The sequence below is a fragment of the Hakea prostrata genome, chromosome 5, assembly GCF_041222555.1.
Source record: "Hakea prostrata isolate BN-2017 chromosome 5, UWA_Hpros_2, whole genome shotgun sequence".
Classification (NCBI taxonomy): Eukaryota; Viridiplantae; Streptophyta; class Magnoliopsida; order Proteales; family Proteaceae; genus Hakea; species Hakea prostrata.
In genome coordinates this window covers 44,154,523-44,172,851 of record NC_142604.1, presented here as the reverse complement: position 1 = coordinate 44,172,851, position 18,329 = coordinate 44,154,523, and the positions used below count along the sequence as shown (strand labels likewise).

The window sequence follows — 18,329 nt, the reverse complement described above, 5'->3', positions numbered from 1 at the left end:
TACAAAGATCAAGTCAAGCTCAGGACTTACATAAATTTAGGACTTAGGACACCTCCATATGCACTTACATGTAATTGTATTAACTTATGAGCATATCATGTCACTAGACTGACCTAGGACATATTATAAAAGTGCATGAAGCTTAGGGTTAGCTAGAAAGACCAAAAACCCAACCAAGTCCAAGTCCCAACCTAATTGGGAACTTTGTGCTGCAGACGGATGTCCGTCTGGTCACAGAGTGTCAGATGGAGCACAGTCTGGCTAAGGTCAGACAGTCATCCATTTGGTCCTGATTTAAGCCTAACGACTATATTTTAACGGATACAAATTGAGACAGAGCTCCATTTAATCAGATGAACATCCGTCTAGACTAAAATTTCACTGAAATTTTCTATTTGTTGGAAGGTTGGGCCAAGCAATTAAATGCCTTCTTTATAAGCCCAACCACCCGCATTTGAGAATCTCTACATTGCCTATTGAGCATTTATCTCCTCATTACTCTCAAGCTCTCAAATTGGTGAATTAGCATTGATCATTAGCCTTCCAACTCCATCCAACTTTGAAGAACATTCCAAAGTTTTCAAGCTTATGGAGTCAAGCTTGGAGTTATTGAAGGCCATTAGAACCTCATTAGTGGTGCATTTCATATATTGAGCACTCATTCATCTTTGCATCACATTCACACAAGGGGTAAAGTGTCACTCTCCTTGTTAGGTAATATCCTTCACTTCTTCATATTGTATTGATTGTTCAATTATAGTCTAGGTTGATTAGAATTGGTAGAGGGTGTTCTTGCCCTACTTAGAACAAAGATTCTAAAGGGTGCTCTTGCCCTACTTAGAAAAAAGATTATAAAGGGTGCTCTTGCCCTATTAAAGATAGATTATAAAGGGTTTGATCTCTACCCATTGTATTGAAAGAGAATCACTAGTGGAATACTCTCTTAAGACCAAGAGAGGAGTGGACGTAGACTTGCAAAGTCAAACCACTATAAAATACTTGTTTTATGGATTGATTGAATTTTTAATTATCATTGAATTCTACAATTTACTTTGAATTTGCAATTAAACCAAAAAATTAGGCAAATCCACTAGTTGCAACCTATTCACCCCCCTCTAGGTTGCCTTAATACAAGAGCAATTCACATCTCGTGTCAATTCCTGATTGTATTCTCCTTCCCCGTGATCGATTCTGTGCGCTTGTGGTATTCATATTTATTTAACAATTAAGTGGAGATCTGAATTGACTGATGTTGAAGAATCAGCGGATGAGTTGTGGCAAGGGGTGAAATGCCACTTGAACCCAGAGCTAGCTGGTTCTCCCCAAAATGCATTTAGGCACAGCAATTGACTGAACATATAGGGGTAAAGCACTGTTTCGGTGCAGGCCTTGTGAGCAATACTAGATCGAGGCAAACTCTAAATACTAGATATGACAACCCCCCCCCCCCCCCCCCCCAAAAAAAAAAGGGGTCAAGGTTGGCCAGTGAGACGATTAGGAATAAGCTTCATCGTCGAGAGGGAAACAACCGAATCACCAACCAAGTCCTTAAATGATCGCTCAGTGATAAAGGAGGTAGGGGTGCAGAGACAATCAGGAGGTTTGCCTAGAAGCGGCTACCCTTGAAAGAATGTGTAATAACTCACTGATTGAGTGCTCTTGTGCCGAAGATTAACAAGGCTAAGCGATTTGCTAAAGTTGTGGGATGATTTTTCTGTTTATGGGTCTACCTTTTCTGATTGCCTTCACCATCTCCGCTTAGTTCTTAAACGTAGTAGAGCCAAAAATTTGGTTCTTAATCAGGAGAAATGTCACTTCCTGGTGAAGAGTGGAATAGTCTTAGGTCATATTATTTCCAAAGAGGGAATTATGGTTGATAAGGCTAGGGTTGATCTTATCTCTAATTTACACCCACCTAAGAGTGTCAAGGATATTAGATCATTTCTAGGCCATAATGGTTTTTACCGTCACTTTTATAAAAGACTTTAGCAAGATAGCCAGACCTTTAACTTCATTGCTTGTTAAAGATGTCCCCTTTAATTTCACCTTTGAGTGCTTACAAAGTTTTAAACTATTGAAAGAAAAGCTCTCCACCACTCCTATAATACAAGCACCAAATTGGTTAAAACCCTTTGAGTTAATGTGTGATGCTTCTGACTATGCTTTAGGGGCAGTTCTAGGTCAAGGCTAAATAAGATGCCCGTTACAATTTCTTATGCAAGTTGAATTCTCAATGATACTTAACTATACAATAAATGAAAAAGAATTTTTGGCTATTATGTTCGCATTAGAGAAATTCCCCTCCTATTTGATAAGTAGTCATGTCATTGTTTACACTATTCATTCAGCTATCAAATATTTGTTAAATAAGAAGGATGCAAAATCCCGACTCATTCGTTAGATCTTGCTACTACAAGAATTTGACTTAGAAATTAGGGACAAAAGGGAACTGAAATTTTAGTTGCAAACCATCTATCCCACCTTCCTAAATCTATAAAGGAAGAGAGTCAAATTCTAGAAACATTTCCAGATGAGCAATTGTTGTCGGTGAACACAGAACCTTGGTATGCAAATATTGTCAATTATCTTGTGACCGATGAAACCCATCGCATTGGTCCACTCAAAATAAATATTGGTTCCATTCACAAGTGAAATATTTTGTCTGGAATGATCCATACTTGTTTAAAATGGGTCCAAATCAAATCATTAGGCATTGTGTACCTGAGCATTAACAAATGTCAGTTCTTTCATTTTGCCATGATCATGCCTGTGGGGGTCATTCTGGGCCTAGGAAAACTATAGAAAATTTGCTTCAATGTGGGTTATATTGGCATATAATATTTAAGGATTCCTTCTCTTTTTGTAGAGCTTGCAAGGCTTGTCAATCACATGGTTAAGTGACCAAAAGGAACATGATGCCTTTGAATCCGATTTTAATTGTTGAAATCTTTGATGTCCTGGGATATTGATTTTATGGGACCATTCCCTAATTCCTGCAAAAATCTACATATTCTGTTGGTCATAGATTATGTGAGCAAATGGATAGAGGCCATAGCTTGTAAAATCAAATGATCACAAAGTGTTGGTCAAGTTTTTTAAGGCCGCGTTTGGTTCCGCGTTTCCCTGGAATCAGGTTCCAGGGAAAAAAAAAAATCCATTTGGTTCTCTTTTGACTCGGAATCAGGGTTTGTCCATGATTCTATTGGAACCCGTTTTTCAGTGTAAAAACCTGATTTTATTGGAAACCACCTCAAGAGGTGGTTTCCAAATAGAATCACCCAAATCGAACCATGGTATAAATTTGGGAGACTCAAACAGAATCACTATTATCGGGCTTTTCTGGATTTTAGGGTTCAGCTCTGCGAGGTTCTCTTCCGTCGAGCTCGAGTGCTGTTCAGCTCCATCGCCTTCTTAAAAGCTTTCTTCTTCCCATTTGGCTTCCATTCGGAGATTTCTTCTTCCCATTTCTGCAAAATGGCGTCGTGGTTGCCTCTGTTTTGGTGAAGCTTTGGTTGAGCTCCTGCTACCGTAGTTCAGCTCCATCGCCTTCTTAAAAGCTTTCTTCTTCCCATTTGGCTTCCATTCGGAGATTTCTTCTTCCCATTTCTGCAAAATGGCGTCGTGGTTGCCTCTGTTTTGGTGAAGCTTTGGTTGAGCTCCTGCTACCGTAGTTCAGGTTGAGCTCCATCGCCTTCTTAAGCTATGATTTGGCTTCCATTCAGTGTTATCTTCTTCCCATTTCTGCAAAATGAAGTTGTGGTTTTCTCTATTTTGGTGAAGTTTTGATTGAGCTCCTGCTACCGTATCTCAAGCTCATCCTTGAGCTCCATCGAGGTGAATCGCAAGTGCAGTGTCGAGCTTCTTCTTCTGCAACATCTAGGTGAGTCTACCGTTGCCTCTGTCTCGCGAGCTCTGTGGTTGAGCTTCATTGTTGAGCTGTATTTGGTATTATCGGTTTTCCATTCTAACATTTTTTAATGTTTTTTTGTAAACGCAGGTGAATCAACAGTCTTGCATCAACCTGGTCCTGCATCTTCTTGTTGTTCGGCTTCTACCAAATCGAAGGCACATATAGAGTAGCTTTTATTTCAGATTTCTCTGTTATTTTGGTTATGTGTTCTAGTTGCATCTGGGTTAGGAATATGTCAAGTTTTGTCATCGATTGATTGCATTTATTATCTCATATTTATTTGTTTTGGAGGTTTTTTGAGTATTATTAAGTGTTGGTTAGTCAAGGGGATAGTTTGATTACTAGTTGGTATAGCTGTTATTTCTATTATTTGTGTAGCCTCTCCAATCTCTAATATTTTGATCAATGATAATCATGCAATAGGTGTTTGTTATATTCTGAGAATTGCATCCCTATTTTGAGAGTTCGTATCTTCACACTGTTTGTAAATTTGTTGTTGTAAATGTGATTCTTGTGATTATGTCATCAATTCCTTGCTGTTTCTGTGGACTTCAGATTTGCTTACTGTTTGTAAACGAATTATTGTAATTATAATCATCAATTCCTTCCATACTAATATATAGGGCTTCAAATACCCTACTTTTAGGTCTTCTAGGGTAATTAAGTGGTGGACAGAAGCTATTTCAGGGCTAATGTTATGGGTTGGGGATCAGACCAATAGGATTCAGGTAATTGGCTTAGAGTTAGGGTTTTAATGGAATTCAGGTGAACCTTGCTGTAGTTGAGATTTCAGAGTTGATCTTCCAGTCGGGGGCTGTGGGAATTAAAGGAACATAGGGCTGAATTTATGTGGCAAGATTCCTAGCTTGACTTCACCCAGATTATCTGTCTATTAAGGACCAACTACTTATTGGAGAAAATGTACCTTCCTTGAATGAAGTCTTCTTTCGCTTAAACTGGCTGGTTTGCAATTCCAAATCTTCTTTTCCTGCTCCTATCAAGGAGAATGCCTTCGACGACGTGGAAAACCCTCATAGGGGTCATGGAAGACCAAGGACATGGTGTGGTGACATTGGTGTGGTGGACAGCACAAGATAAGTCCCTCACCACTCCTTTTGGAGAAACCAACCACACTTTAATATTTGTTGAGCAAACATTGCAAAATCGATTAAGCTCATGAGTTAGCCAGACTGCATTCGAGAGTACTTGTGGCACCTTATTGGCAATTATTCCAAAACAGGGACTGTGTAGATGGAAATTGGAGGGAAAGAAAAGGAACCAAACTTGGGATTCTAAGGGTTGTTCGGTTTTAACAAAATCTATATGGGTAGGGTAATTGGGAGGAAAGGTAAAATTAGATTATTTCAATCTTCATGGGATGTAACAAAAATAATGGGGAAAGTATAACTAAGATACATATAAAAAATATGGATTGGATCTTGAACGATTCTCTTCTATCTCCTTCTTGTTCTTTTCTCTTTTTTTTTCTTTCCTCTCTTTTTTTTTATTTTTTTTTTTTTCTGGATTGAGAAACAAAGAGCCTAGAGAAGGGGCGGAGGTTAGGGGTCGCTGGGATGGTTGGGAGAAGGGCTTAGAAGGGTCACAGGAAGTTGAGGAAGGTGTCTAGAGGTCTGAAACAAGAGAGGAAAGAGGCAGGGAGGGTGTGCAATTGAAAGAGGATACAGGGGAGTGGTGGGGAAGATTCTGTACTTACTTGGGGCTGCTGCGAGTGATTGATGACTGCTCGTAGACTGCTGGAATTACGAAGTAAGGTGCAAACCAATGGTATGTTGCTTGATCTTGAGCAAAATCCCTTGCTTAACCATGGCCCCCTCAACTAGGAAACCATGATCCTCAAACTCAATAACTTTATTCAATAATCAAGACTGAAGAATTTCTTTAGTTGACTTAAAACTCTAATTAGCACATGTTGAATTCTGTTTAATTAGAACTTTGATAATGATTGTCCCTGTTGTCCATTGCTCCTAATTTCCTTTCCTTGATTCTATATTTTTCATAATCCTTCGCTTTCATTCCAGATGTGTATCCAATTTTAGTCTATATCCAATTTTAATCATATATATATTTTCCTATAATTACATTTCAGGCCCAAGTCCGATACTCACCTTGCTGAAAAATGGCTTACCCAAGAGATCGTGTCTTCCCCAACCGCACTGAGTTGATAATTATTATGGTGGCCACTGTGGTTGTCATCATAATGGACCGGTATATAAGAAGATACCTTAGGAGGGAACCATATAGACTAGATGGTCGACGTGGATTTCTTGAGACCCAACGTATGATTGGTGGCACCGAGCGTACGTGTCGTGAGCTAACAAGAATGAACAAGAAATCAGTTCATAGCTTGATTCATTTGTTGCGTACGAGGGGGCTCTTACAAGACAACAAATTGGTATTAGTTGAGGAACAAGTGACGATGTTCCTGCATTGTGTTGCACATCACATTAAAAATTCAACTCTGAAGCACAATTTTGGGCATTCTGGTGAGACAATTAGTCGACACTTTAATAAAGTGTTAAACGCAATGATGAAACTGCACCCATTACTTCTAAAACCCCCTAGTCTCACCACACATGCGAAGATAGCTGAGAACCATAAAAGCTTCTACCCATTCTTTAAAGATTGTGTTGGAGCGATTGATGGGTCTCATATACCAGCATGGGTCTTGGATGAACAACATAAGAAGTTCCGTGATAGAAAGGGTGAAATTACACAAAACATTTTAGCTGCATGCGACCATGACAAAAAATTTACATATGTACTTGCTGGTTGGGAAGGGTCTGCATCTGACTCTCGCATTTTAGATAATGCTATTCATAGAGATGGAGATGGGAAATTAGTTGTTCCACCTGGTAAATACTATCTTGCGGATGCTGGTTTTGCCAATCAGAGAGGATTTTTGACACCATATCGGAATGTTAGGTACCATCTCAAGGAATGGAAGAGGGGAAATCAAAGACCCAAAAATGCAAAGGAGTTGTTTAACTTGAGGCACGCGAGGTTGCGCCATGTCATAGAAGGTGCTTTTGGTTGGTTGAAGCAACGTTTTAAGATATTGGCAACTCGAGCAGAGTTTCCATACAGAACTCAAGTAAAGATTGTCATAGCTTGTGTATTGCTTCACAACCACATTTTGAACCACAACACTCTTGAAGAAGAGGAGGAATGGTTTGCTGGGGAGGGGACGCAAGGGTTAGGGACCACAACAGGTTCCTCTTCTGCACCTCACATTGTTGAAGATGAGTATGATAATGAGTCTGATGAAAATGAAGACCACGACGACATCCATCTGGGTGCAGAAGCATTTCGAAATGGACTGGCAGAACAAATGTGGCATGCATACACAACAGAAGTTTATGATGATGAAGACGTAGAATCGGAGAGTGACAATGAGTCAGAATCAGACGATTAAGTTTTAACATTTACTGTTTAAAATGAAGTACATTAATTAAATGTATGCTTTTGAGTTTGAAATGTACTTGGATTTGCTTTAATTTTCTTGTTAACTTTGTAGTATAATTGTCACAATATGTTTAATTCTAGTGTTAGAATTGCATCCCTATTATAATTGTGTGGATTTACTATGACCATCATTTTGGTATTAAGTACATCATCTGTTTCAGGATGTCAAGCCATAGTGTAAATGATGTGACAACTTCTTACTTGAAGTATAAGAACAAAAGATGCAATTGTGGGAAACTTGCAGCCGTCAAAATTTCAGTCTCATCCAAGCATCCTGATAGGTTGTACCAAGGGTGTGAAGACTACCCAAATGGATGCTCTTTCTTCCGTTGGTGTGAGCCAATTGGAGAACATCACACACCCTTAGAGACATCCAGTGGTATGCAGATACAACAAGATGTGGATGTGAAAGATGTGTTGAAGTCTCAAAAGAAGAATGTGCAACATATGAAAATTTTAGTTCAAGATATGACCATGGTTAAACTATTACAAATAGGGCAATTTATTGTGTGTTGTGTAATACTATTTATAGTTGCTAGGCATGGTTACTGATTTGTATTGTAGAAATGGATGTATTTTATTAAATTAATAACTCTTTTGTTGTCAGATATACTAAAGCATTTTGTTTTTATCTTAATTATGTGGTAATCTTTTTGTCATATATTATGAAATTATGGTGTGGATTTTTGTGGTAGCATTGCATCATAACTGCATATATACATGTACTTTGTCACTCAATTATATTTGTACCAGATGGAGCTTGTAAATGCATCACAATCACGAGACAAAGACATAGCATCGTGGCCAACAAACATATCCCTCACACTCTTGGAGGAGTTCTTACAAATCCATAGAAGTGGTAGAGGTGGAGACAACGGACTGAAGAAAGAACATTGGATGGAGATAAGTAGAAAGATACATCAAATGTATGGCAAACATTATGATTGTGATCAATGCCGTAATCATTTTCGTATCTGGAAAACTAGGCTCCGTGCACTTTCAGATTTACAGAAGCAAAGTGGTCTTGGTTGGAACAATAATGAAATGAGATTTGATGTAGGCCCTCACTTTTGGACTGATGTCAAGGTAACAGTTTATATTCATATACTATCATTTGTCAATTCACAATACTATATGGTAGCTTCTAAGCTGTAATTTTTTATTTAAAATTGTAGAAAAAGGAGCAGAAGTATTGGAAAGAGCATTCTGTGCGTCAAATTCACCTAGATGTTGCTGCAGCCTTAGGCAATGAGATTGCAACCGGTCATGAGTCTGCAACTGCTGCAGATCTTATGCATGACTCACCAATCGAACCACATGACCAAGACACCCCATTGCATGGGACTGGGATAGACAATTTGGGTTTAGACCTTGATGCCAATGCAGCTGAAATACCATGCAACCAAGGAGGACAAGAGGGGGGTGCCAGTCGATCTCGAGGTAGACCACGGGCTGATGATGTCTCTGGACAGCCTAAGAAGAAGAAGAAAGGAGCTGATAAAGTTGTGAGTCCGTTGAAAGAGATATCAGGTGCTTTGAGAGAGTTGGCCAAGAGTGTGGTAAAGGAAAGAGAGGAAAGAGAGGGAAAAAAAGATAAAGAAGAACTTGTTTGTGATGCAATTTGTTGGAATTTATTAATTTGAAAAAAAAATGAAGGGAAAGAAAAAAGGGGAAAAAAGGAATAAGTAAAGAAGTGAGAAGAGAGAAAAGAGAAGAAAGGGGACCCAAGAAGGCAGATTCTTCTTTCAGTATGATTCATCCATAATCCACGGCATTGGGGTGGATATTATGGATGAGGAAGAAACTTTGGTGGTGGAGCAGAAGGGACAAAGGAAACCAAGTAAGGAAGGAAGGAAGGAATTCCACAATAATGAATGAATTACTTTGATGTATTACCAACATGGCAGAGATGGTAGTATGTTCCCCCAGAAATGTATGGATCCAATGGGAGGATCAAGGGTAAAGAAACCATGGGAGAATTGATAGGGTTTGAAACCTTATTGAGGATCAGTGGGAGGAGGAATTTCTAATGAAGATTTGCAGAATGATAATCCAGATGATAATTTTGTTAATAATTATTGTTGGATTTTTCAGGTTGGATGAATTTGTAAAGAAAAAAAAAAGGATTGTTTTGAAAAAAATGTCAAAGAAAAAAAAAAAGAAAGGGGAAGAGGGAGGACGGAGAGAAGGTGAGCCACGAAGGGAGAAGGAGGACTCGGATGGGAGAAGGGAGAAGGGAGGAGAGAAGGTGAGCACGAAGGGAGAGGAGGACGGATGGAGAAGGGCAGAGGAGGAGACGGGGGGAACGGGAGAAGGGAAGGAGGGGGAGAGGGAGGGGGATGGATTCGGATGGAGAGCGCTAGAAAGAGACGGATTGGGAGGTGATCCGTCGAACCGCGAATTTTTGTCCAATTTTGAATGTGTTCTATTTATTGGACATCTAGGCTCACAATCTATGTGATGTTTGAGCATTAAGGGCCTAATGGGGTAGTGGGAGCTAATGAGGTAGAAGTGTTAGGGAACCACCTCAAGCTTAACATGATGCATGTTTATTTTGATAAAACTATTTTTATTTATGGGTCTATCAATCATGTTTCTGCACAGAATGAAGTTAGTGTATAAGTCTATGTGGGTTTGCATGAGAATTTGATTGAATGTTTTTTTAGCATCTCTTTTGGTTTAAGTGCTTATCCCATAGGTTGACTATGCTAGTGTGATTTTTGTTGCATGAGTTGTATTTTATGCTAGATTTATTGAACTCATTCTGTATGTAATATCTCTAGAAAAATGGGCTACCAAGAGCATTGTTGGACCTCACTAAAGGAGATAAGTGAATGAGAGGAATTATGACCCCGGCACCGAAAGGTGCAATATCTCTGGAAGAGCAGGATATGCTAGAGAATAAACGGACCAGAACCCACGAGGAAGGACCAGCACAGCATCGCAGGGGACCTGATATATACAATGCTGGAAGAGGAAAGACGGGAGGGATTACAATCGAGCTCCATGAGGGATGACCGATGCCGTATGAGAAGCATAGGACGCAAAGTCTTTGTGGGAGGCGTGAAGTTCCGGATGGAGGGACTTCCACCACAAGAGGCGCCAGCTGGACTCACTGACGGTTATAAGATGCGCGGGTCACACCATGAGGCAGCATATAACCATCATGTCAACATGATTAGTGAGTTGAGCGCATGTGGGCGCCAGAAGGCGATGAGGAGCAAGTCTCGCAGTCATCGGGTCATTGCCAAAGACTTGGGAGCATATGAAGATCTTCTTGACTCATGCCGATGAGGTCAAGACCGATCAAGCGCCAAGCACCTTGAGCTGATGAGGATCGGATGTTGGCCGATACCCCTCAAAGCGATGTGTTGCTGCTGAAGCTAGCACTAGTAAGAGTGCGAGGCTCAAGCGCAAGAGAGAGAAAGCTCAACCTCAGCGGTCCAAGCAAAGTAACCGGGGTGGGAACAAAAACAAGAGTGGGCCCAAGCGTTCAAGGGGACTAGTGCGGCAAGAAGAAATCGCTTGATTTGCTCAAGTGCGAAAGCCTGGTCATTTTGCTCGTGATTGCACGAGCAAGAGGTATGTCGTGTGTTATACCTCATCTTGTTATGTAACAAGTTCTACTATGCTTGCGAACTAAATCCTTTGTGGATTGTTGATGGTCAGACAGAACACATAACAAGGGAACGCTCGAGCCGTGGAATACCGTCGTATTCCAAGAGGAAGCAAAGGATAACGATGGGGAACAGCTCAAGCGTGGAGGTTCATGGCATAGGCACATGCAAATTAGTTTTGCAAGGTGGCGGAGTTACTCCATGATGTCGTATGCTCAGACATTCGGCGAAATCTTGTTTTGTTATTTATCTTTTAAGACATGGTTTTAGAATTGTATTTGAAAACAATTCTTTGGTTTTGTATCTGGGTGATACAGTTTATGGTTATGGTTTTCTTGATAATGGTTTCATTGTATTGGATACAATTGATTATTCATTTAATTCTAGTAATGCTTTTGTTTGCCAAAATACGTGTGTATTGATTCTAATTTGTGGCATGCTAGACTAGGACATATTGGCTTAGATAGGATGAACAGGTTGGCAAGAGAAGGTCTCTTAGGCCAAGGTTCACTATCTGATTTGCCAACTTGTGAGTCATGTCTAGCAGGGGAAAAGCAACTAGAAAACCATTTAAAAAGGCTTTGAGAGCCTCTCTTCCTTTAGAACTTATCCATTCGGATGTGTGTGGACCCATGAATGTGCATACTAGAAAAGGACAGTCATATTTCATCACATTCATAGATGACTATACAAGGTATGGTCACATTTATCTAATTTCTCATAAGTCGAAGCTCTGGAATGTTTTAAGAAATTCATGAGCTTGGTTGAGAATCGGTTAGATAAAAGGATTAAAACTCTTAGAACGGATAGAGGTAGAGAGTATCTCTCCGATATGTTCAAAGGGTTATGTGATGAAAAGGGGATATCTAGACAACTCACTATTCCGGGGACTCCAGACAAAATGGGGTTCTGAGAGGAGGAATAGAACCTTGCTAGACATGGTGAGATCCATGATGGCGCAGGCAAATCTACCCATCTCTTATTGGGGAGATGCTTTCTTGACTGCGGCCTATATCCTCAACAGAGTTCCAACCAAATCGGTTCCTTCCACACCATATGAGTTGTGGACCGGAAGGAAGCCAGATTTGAGTTACTTGCGCGCATGGGGATGTGCAGCATATGTTCACTCTACTTCTCACCAATATGGAAAGCTTGGACCCGAGAGGAAGAAAGTGTATCTTTGTGAGATATTCCGAACCCTCAAAGGGCCATGTCTTCATTGGACTAGATGAGAGTGAGAGGAGAACGGAACTTGAGTCTAGGGATGCAACATTCTTAGAGAATGATTTTCCATCTCTTTCGAGGAGTTAACAAAGAATCATCGGAATTCTTTGAGATACAAGATAGTGGTCTTGTCACTCCGGGGAATCAGATTTACGGATAATGAACCTGGGGTTCATCCGAGAAGATCCTAGTGGGAGTGGGAGTGCAGATGTGATAGCTACCTTAGACGGTGAGCAATCGACATGCACTTGCGCCGTAGTAGGCGCGGGCTAGTTCCTCGTCGACGTTTCGACATAGAGGATGAAGCCTACATGGTAACTCTGAAGAGATCGACTGTGAGATGATTTCGGTCGATGAGCATGAACCAAAGAGCGTGCGGGAAGCTCTTGCGGGGTCAAGCTCAAAGGAATGGTTAAAAGCAATAAAGGAAGAGTTGGAGTCGATGAAAGTTAATCATGTCCGGGACTTGGTTGACTTGCCGCCGAGCCGAAAGGCGATTGGGAACAAGTGGGTTCTCAAGATCAAAAGAAAGGCGGATGGATCTATTGAGAGATTCAAGGCTCGTTTAGTGGCTAAGGGCTACACCCAACGAGAGGGCGTTGATTATGAGGAAACTTTTCCCCTGTGGTTAGGTTTGCCTCAATTCGCCTCATACTAGCCATTGTTGCTCAGTTGGACTTGGAGCTTTATCAGATGGATGTAAAAACTGCTTTTCTCAATGGAGAACTTGAGGAAGAGATCTATATGGATCAACCTCAAGGCTTTGAAGCACATGGACTTGAGCGCAAAGTGTGCAAGCTTAAGAAGTCCATATATGGCTTAAAGCAAGCATCTAGACAGTGGAATGTGCGCTTCCACCAAGCTATGATGGAAAATGGTTTTTCCATGCTTGAGGAAGACCAGTGTTTACACCAAGAGATCTGATAATAATTATGTCATTCGACACTGACGTAGATGACATACTTATGGCTAGCAATAGCAAGGAGCTATTGGAAACCATTCAGAAATGGTTGTCCTCCGTATTTGATATAAAGGACATGGGTGAAGCAAGCTATGTGCTTGGTGTCAAGATTGTGAAATAGGCAAAAGAGATTCGGGTTTATCTCAAGAGACCTATATTGACAATGTCTTGAGAGATACCAAATGCGCAAGCAAACCAATTGATACTCCGGTGAAGAAGGGTTTGCATTTGAGCCTTGATATGGGTCCTAAGACTCCAGAGGAGAAAACCAAGATGGAAAGAGTTCCATATTCCGGTGCGGTGGGTAGCCTTATGTACGCTATGATGTGTACTAGGCCGGATATTTGTTATGCGGTGGGTTTGGTTAGTGGTACCAATCAAACCGGCATAGAGCACTGGAAAGGTCAAGAGGATATTGAGATATCTCGGAGGAACGAGTAACTACATGTTGTGTTACCAAGGATGGATTTGCGGTTAGTTGGCTATAGTGATGCCGACGGGCTGGAGACATCGATGAGCGCAAATCAACCTCGGATATGCTTCTTGCTAAATGGCGGGGCCATTTCGTGGTGTAGCAAGAAGCGAGGCTTGTATATCCCTCTCGACCATGGAAGCGAGTAAGTGGCATGCTCAGCTGCGGTTCAAGAGGCTGTTTGGTTAAGGAGATTCCTTCGACATCGGGATTGTGATGACATCCAAAGAGGCTGCCCTTGTCTCTGTGATAGTACGGCAGCTCTTAGCTATGTCAAGGACCCCAAGTATCATGGGAAGACCAAACATATACAATTGAGATATCACTTTGTTAGAGACATTACATCAAGAAAGAAAGTTGTACTTAAGCACATATCTACTAGTTTGATGGTAGTGACCCTCTTACCAAACCTATAGCCAAGGATGTTTTTATTTCTCATGTAAAATCCTTGGGCTTGCGTAGATTGTGACTTATTTTTTGTCTGAGACTTTCTTATTAATGAGTAATATGAGTTCATTCCAGCATTTATTCTTATTCACTTTCGTGTGATTGTGTTTCTTCTAGCATAAAACAACATATGTCAATAGGCAAGAGAATGACTCACTCACAGAGCATTCGCCTCCGGCACCTTGGAGGCGAGCGAGAGATGAGACGGATTGTGAATGACTTTGTGTAGGTCAATTCATAATCATGATGTCACCTTGATTTAGAATCAAGATGAGTTTCTCTATTGTGAAGAGAATCGACATGAATGTTCCCACTATTCATGTTGCCTATAGGAGCAGTGCGAGTACTTTATGTGGCGCTAGGATGGCGACAATAAAGTAACTCGGGTTAGGCGCAAGGGGTTGCAGGACTAAGACCTGTATGGTGTTGAGATGGACATACGTTCTATTGTATATAGAATGCTCCACCATAGCACATATATCATACTATGTGTGCTTAGCAATCATTGGAAATGAGAGGATGGATCCCTGCTCCTCTCATTGTGTGAGTCTGGACCTTATGGTCCATTAGTGTTCTTAGTGACTTTCGACGACATCATGAAACGAAGGGTTGATGTGGCTACTTTGGGGTGTTACCTATGGTCATGATAGATTCGACCTAAAGGGGCACTACCGGGAAAGGAGTCAATCCGAGTGTAGTGATGGTGCAGGGGCGAAAGGAAAGGTTTGATTCAACTGCACCCTAAAAAGTGTTTCGGCGCCAACGATGTGTTACGGTAGTGAACATTTTAAGGACAAGAAGGTGATCTCTCGGAGGGATCGAGATACCTTTAGTCCGGTGAGTTTGAATAAACCTAGGACACTGTGTTATACTAATGCTTATTTGATTTGTTTCTATGAGTGATGTGCCATTACGGCCTTCGGGAAGGTTTCTAGTTTGGGGCTCACGCGTGTGGAGGTATATCACCGGTGCACAACCCATTTTGCCGGTATGACTTGTGGATATTAGTGTACGGGACACGGGTGGTCTATGTATCGGGATACATAGTGAAGAGATCAATATATATGTATATCCGGGATATGCATGTGTGTGCAGGACACAAGAGGTCTATGTATCCGGGATACATAGCGGAGAGATTGAATGTGTATATCCGGGATATACAAGTGTGTCTGCAGGACACATTGAAAGATTAACACTTGCCCTTGTGCAAGTGGGAGCTGTTGGAATTTATTAATTTGATTAATAAATTAAATGCCCAAAGGGCAATATTGGAAACTCACTATTAGGGCGGTTACAAAATAGGTTATATATTTTAGTAACCACCGCATTAGTGAGTAAGTAACTGAGTAATTCATTCGCACGAGCGAATCTCGAGAAAGGCGGCTCCATCTCTCTCTCCTCTCTCTAAGAATCAGAGGCTTAGATTTTCTTCTTTGCTAGTATTGATCTTCATTCCATTAATCCACGGCATTTGGGTTGTGGATATTATTCCCTTTCCGTGATTGAGGAATCTCGCCGGTAAACCTTTGGTGGTGGAGCGAGAACGTGGATCTAAACTTCATTGTGAATACTTCAAGTAAGGAAAGCGAATTCGGGTAAGGAATTTTTCCCCATCAATTAATTGAATTGAATTACTTTTGATGTATTACCAACACAATTAATGAAATACGGGATCTTGACATTGAGGCCCCCCTTGTACCAAAAAAAAAAATAAAAAAAAAGAGACGGGGGGGGAGAGAGCGCGAGGGGGGGAGGGGGGGGGGGAGAGAGAGTGATATGGGTAGGTGGGGAGGAGAGAGAAGGGGGAGGAGGGGAGGGTAGGGGTTTTTTATTCCTTCGGTGGTGCCGGGGGCGGGGCGTGGTCTCCTTTTTTGTTGTTTGTGTTAGGTGCTGGGGGGGGGTGGTCGCGTTCCTACATTATTGTGCAGGTGATCTCAACAGCACCACAAAAGATGAGCTCTGCAGAGACATATACTGTTTTGGGGAGGTCTTACTGGAAATTATAACCAATGGCAAGCTAACAAATGGTGGAGTGAGCATTCACAGCACACCAAGAGACAGAAATTTAAAAGAGATCTATGATAAAAATGAAGTTGGTGCCACTGTTGAACTGAAAGGAGAGACAGAACTTGTCCTTGAGGTTGCTTTGCTTTGTACTAGGAGCAGACCATCCATGGAAGATGCCTTAAAACTTCTATCTGGGTTAAGACCTCACAGCAAAAACTGTTGATTTGGAACCACAAGGATTACAAATCCTGTTTAGATATGTCCACGTCGAATGCTATCAGAAAGTGTTTTGTATGTAACCAGCTAGTAGGAGTGACTATGTTTGCACCTATTGATAATTTTATTTTCTGTGTGTTATGTCATATAAAGTTCCTTGTGTATTCTTAAAAACACTCCAACAGGTTGACAATGGTAAATTTGTTAGACACATCTTTTTACATACACTGAAAGTCGTTTTCATTTCATGTATTGCCTGTTTTTGAATGGATAACATGAGCTGCTTTTGGGCTGCTTTTTGTAACATGATCTAGTTTAATCATTTGATCAATTGACCATGTTTTCTGAGCAGGTGAGGGATTTTGAGTTATAAATTTCTAAATTTCTGGTAAGTGAAATCTGTGTGAGGGGACCTTTGAGCCTTTAAATATAGGAACTGCCCCATTTGACCAAAGTTGCTTACATATCTAGTGAGCAACAATTTTTTTGGGAAGTTGCTTCAAAACCTATTTTAGTTGAGTTGCTGTATTTTTCAAAATCTGGATTAGCATCACCCTGCTTATTTAGAAAAATATGAAATGGGAAGGGTACATTTTTTTCAGATTAGCAGAGGCACAGCATTCTTGTACATTTTTTCTCTCCATTCCTATTTTTTCAGGTACATCAGAACACTCAATTTAGGCACATCTGGGAGCCTGGGATTTCACCAACATCCTTTTGGTTATATTCATTTCTATGTAAGAGGTTGGTACGGTGGATGTCATGGACAAACCACAAGATTGGTGATGATCTTTTGAAGGTTCAAGGTTCTATTATGGTGACTGGTCCAGTTGAAGTATAACATGGTATTCAAAGAGCTACTGTCATGCAAACTTGAATTGTACAGAAAAAATACTATTGATCAACCATACATGTTTATTAGCCCTCAGTGTTGTACCCACATTTCAGAATTGATTGTAAGCTTTTTATATTAAATGTCTTAGCGTGAGCCAAAATGTTAAAATGTCTACTTGTAATTGAAGGTGACAAAGGACTTAAGTTAGATGGCTATACATATGTGGCATGGAAATTAATTTTTTTTTAATACATGACAAGAAAAATCACATACATTTCTTGGATACTTTTTGGGGAGGCTGATGCAAAATGCCTATTTATTTTTGTACAAGATTTTCTAGTTTTTTTTGGACCCAGTACGTCAAGTTGTTGTTGGTCGTTTGTTTAAAAGGTTGAATCCACTCCCAGAATCAGGGTAACCAAACAGTTTTTCAGATAGATTCAATTTCAGAATCAGGGTTACCAAACAGTTTTTCAGACAGATTCACTTTCAGAATCAGGGTAACCAAATGATTTTTCAGACAGATTCAGTTGTCAGAATCAGGACAACCAAACAGTTTTTTTATAACAAATATGATTCTATAGAACCTAATTCCACAGAATCATGATCTATAGAAACATGACTCTGAATCGGATTCCATAGAATCGCGGAACCAAACGCGGCCTAAGGAAAAATATCTTCTCTCGTTTTGACACTCTTCATGCTTTGATTAGTGATAGGGGCAAGCATTTCTGTAATCGGCCTTTTGAGGCCTTGATGAACAAATATGAAATCATTCATAGGCTTACCACTGCATACTCCTAGCAAATGAGTGGTTAGGTAGAGGTTTCCAATAGGCAGATTAAGCAAATTTTAGAAAAGACAGTTCACCCAACTAGTAAGGATTGGCCAAACCGTTTGATTGATCCTTTATGGGCCCACAGAACTGCATATAAGACGGATTTGGGTCAATTTCCATATCAATTAGTGTATGGTAAGGCTAGTCACCTACCAGTTGAATTAGATTATCAAGCTTTCTGGACAATCAAGAATTTGATCTTGCCGATGCAGGTATCTACCATCACCTCCAACTATCTGAGTTAGAGGAACTTAGAATGAAATCTATGAAAACTCAAAGATTTACAAAGCTAAAACTAAAACTTTTCATAATAAAAATA

General features: G+C 40.5%; 2 protein-coding genes across 2 annotated transcripts; both read left to right on the top strand.

Annotated features, from left to right (window-relative positions):
• Positions 1-6,011: 6,011 nt before the first annotated feature.
• LOC149016059 (protein ANTAGONIST OF LIKE HETEROCHROMATIN PROTEIN 1-like) lies at positions 6,012-7,343 on the top strand. The gene has a single exon (XM_089156664.1). The coding sequence runs from the start codon at positions 6,048-6,050 to the stop codon at positions 7,341-7,343; it is 1,296 nt and encodes a 431-aa protein (XP_089012790.1). The 5' UTR covers positions 6,012-6,047.
• An 803-nt stretch (positions 7,344-8,146) lies between these two features.
• Positions 8,147-9,496, top strand: LOC149016058 (uncharacterized). Its single transcript, XM_089156663.1, has 3 exons — positions 8,147-8,479; positions 8,569-8,952; positions 9,488-9,496. Exons 1-3 carry the CDS (start codon positions 8,147-8,149, stop codon positions 9,494-9,496), a joined length of 726 nt encoding a protein of 241 aa, XP_089012789.1.
• The last annotated feature ends 8,833 nt before the right edge of the window (positions 9,497-18,329 follow it).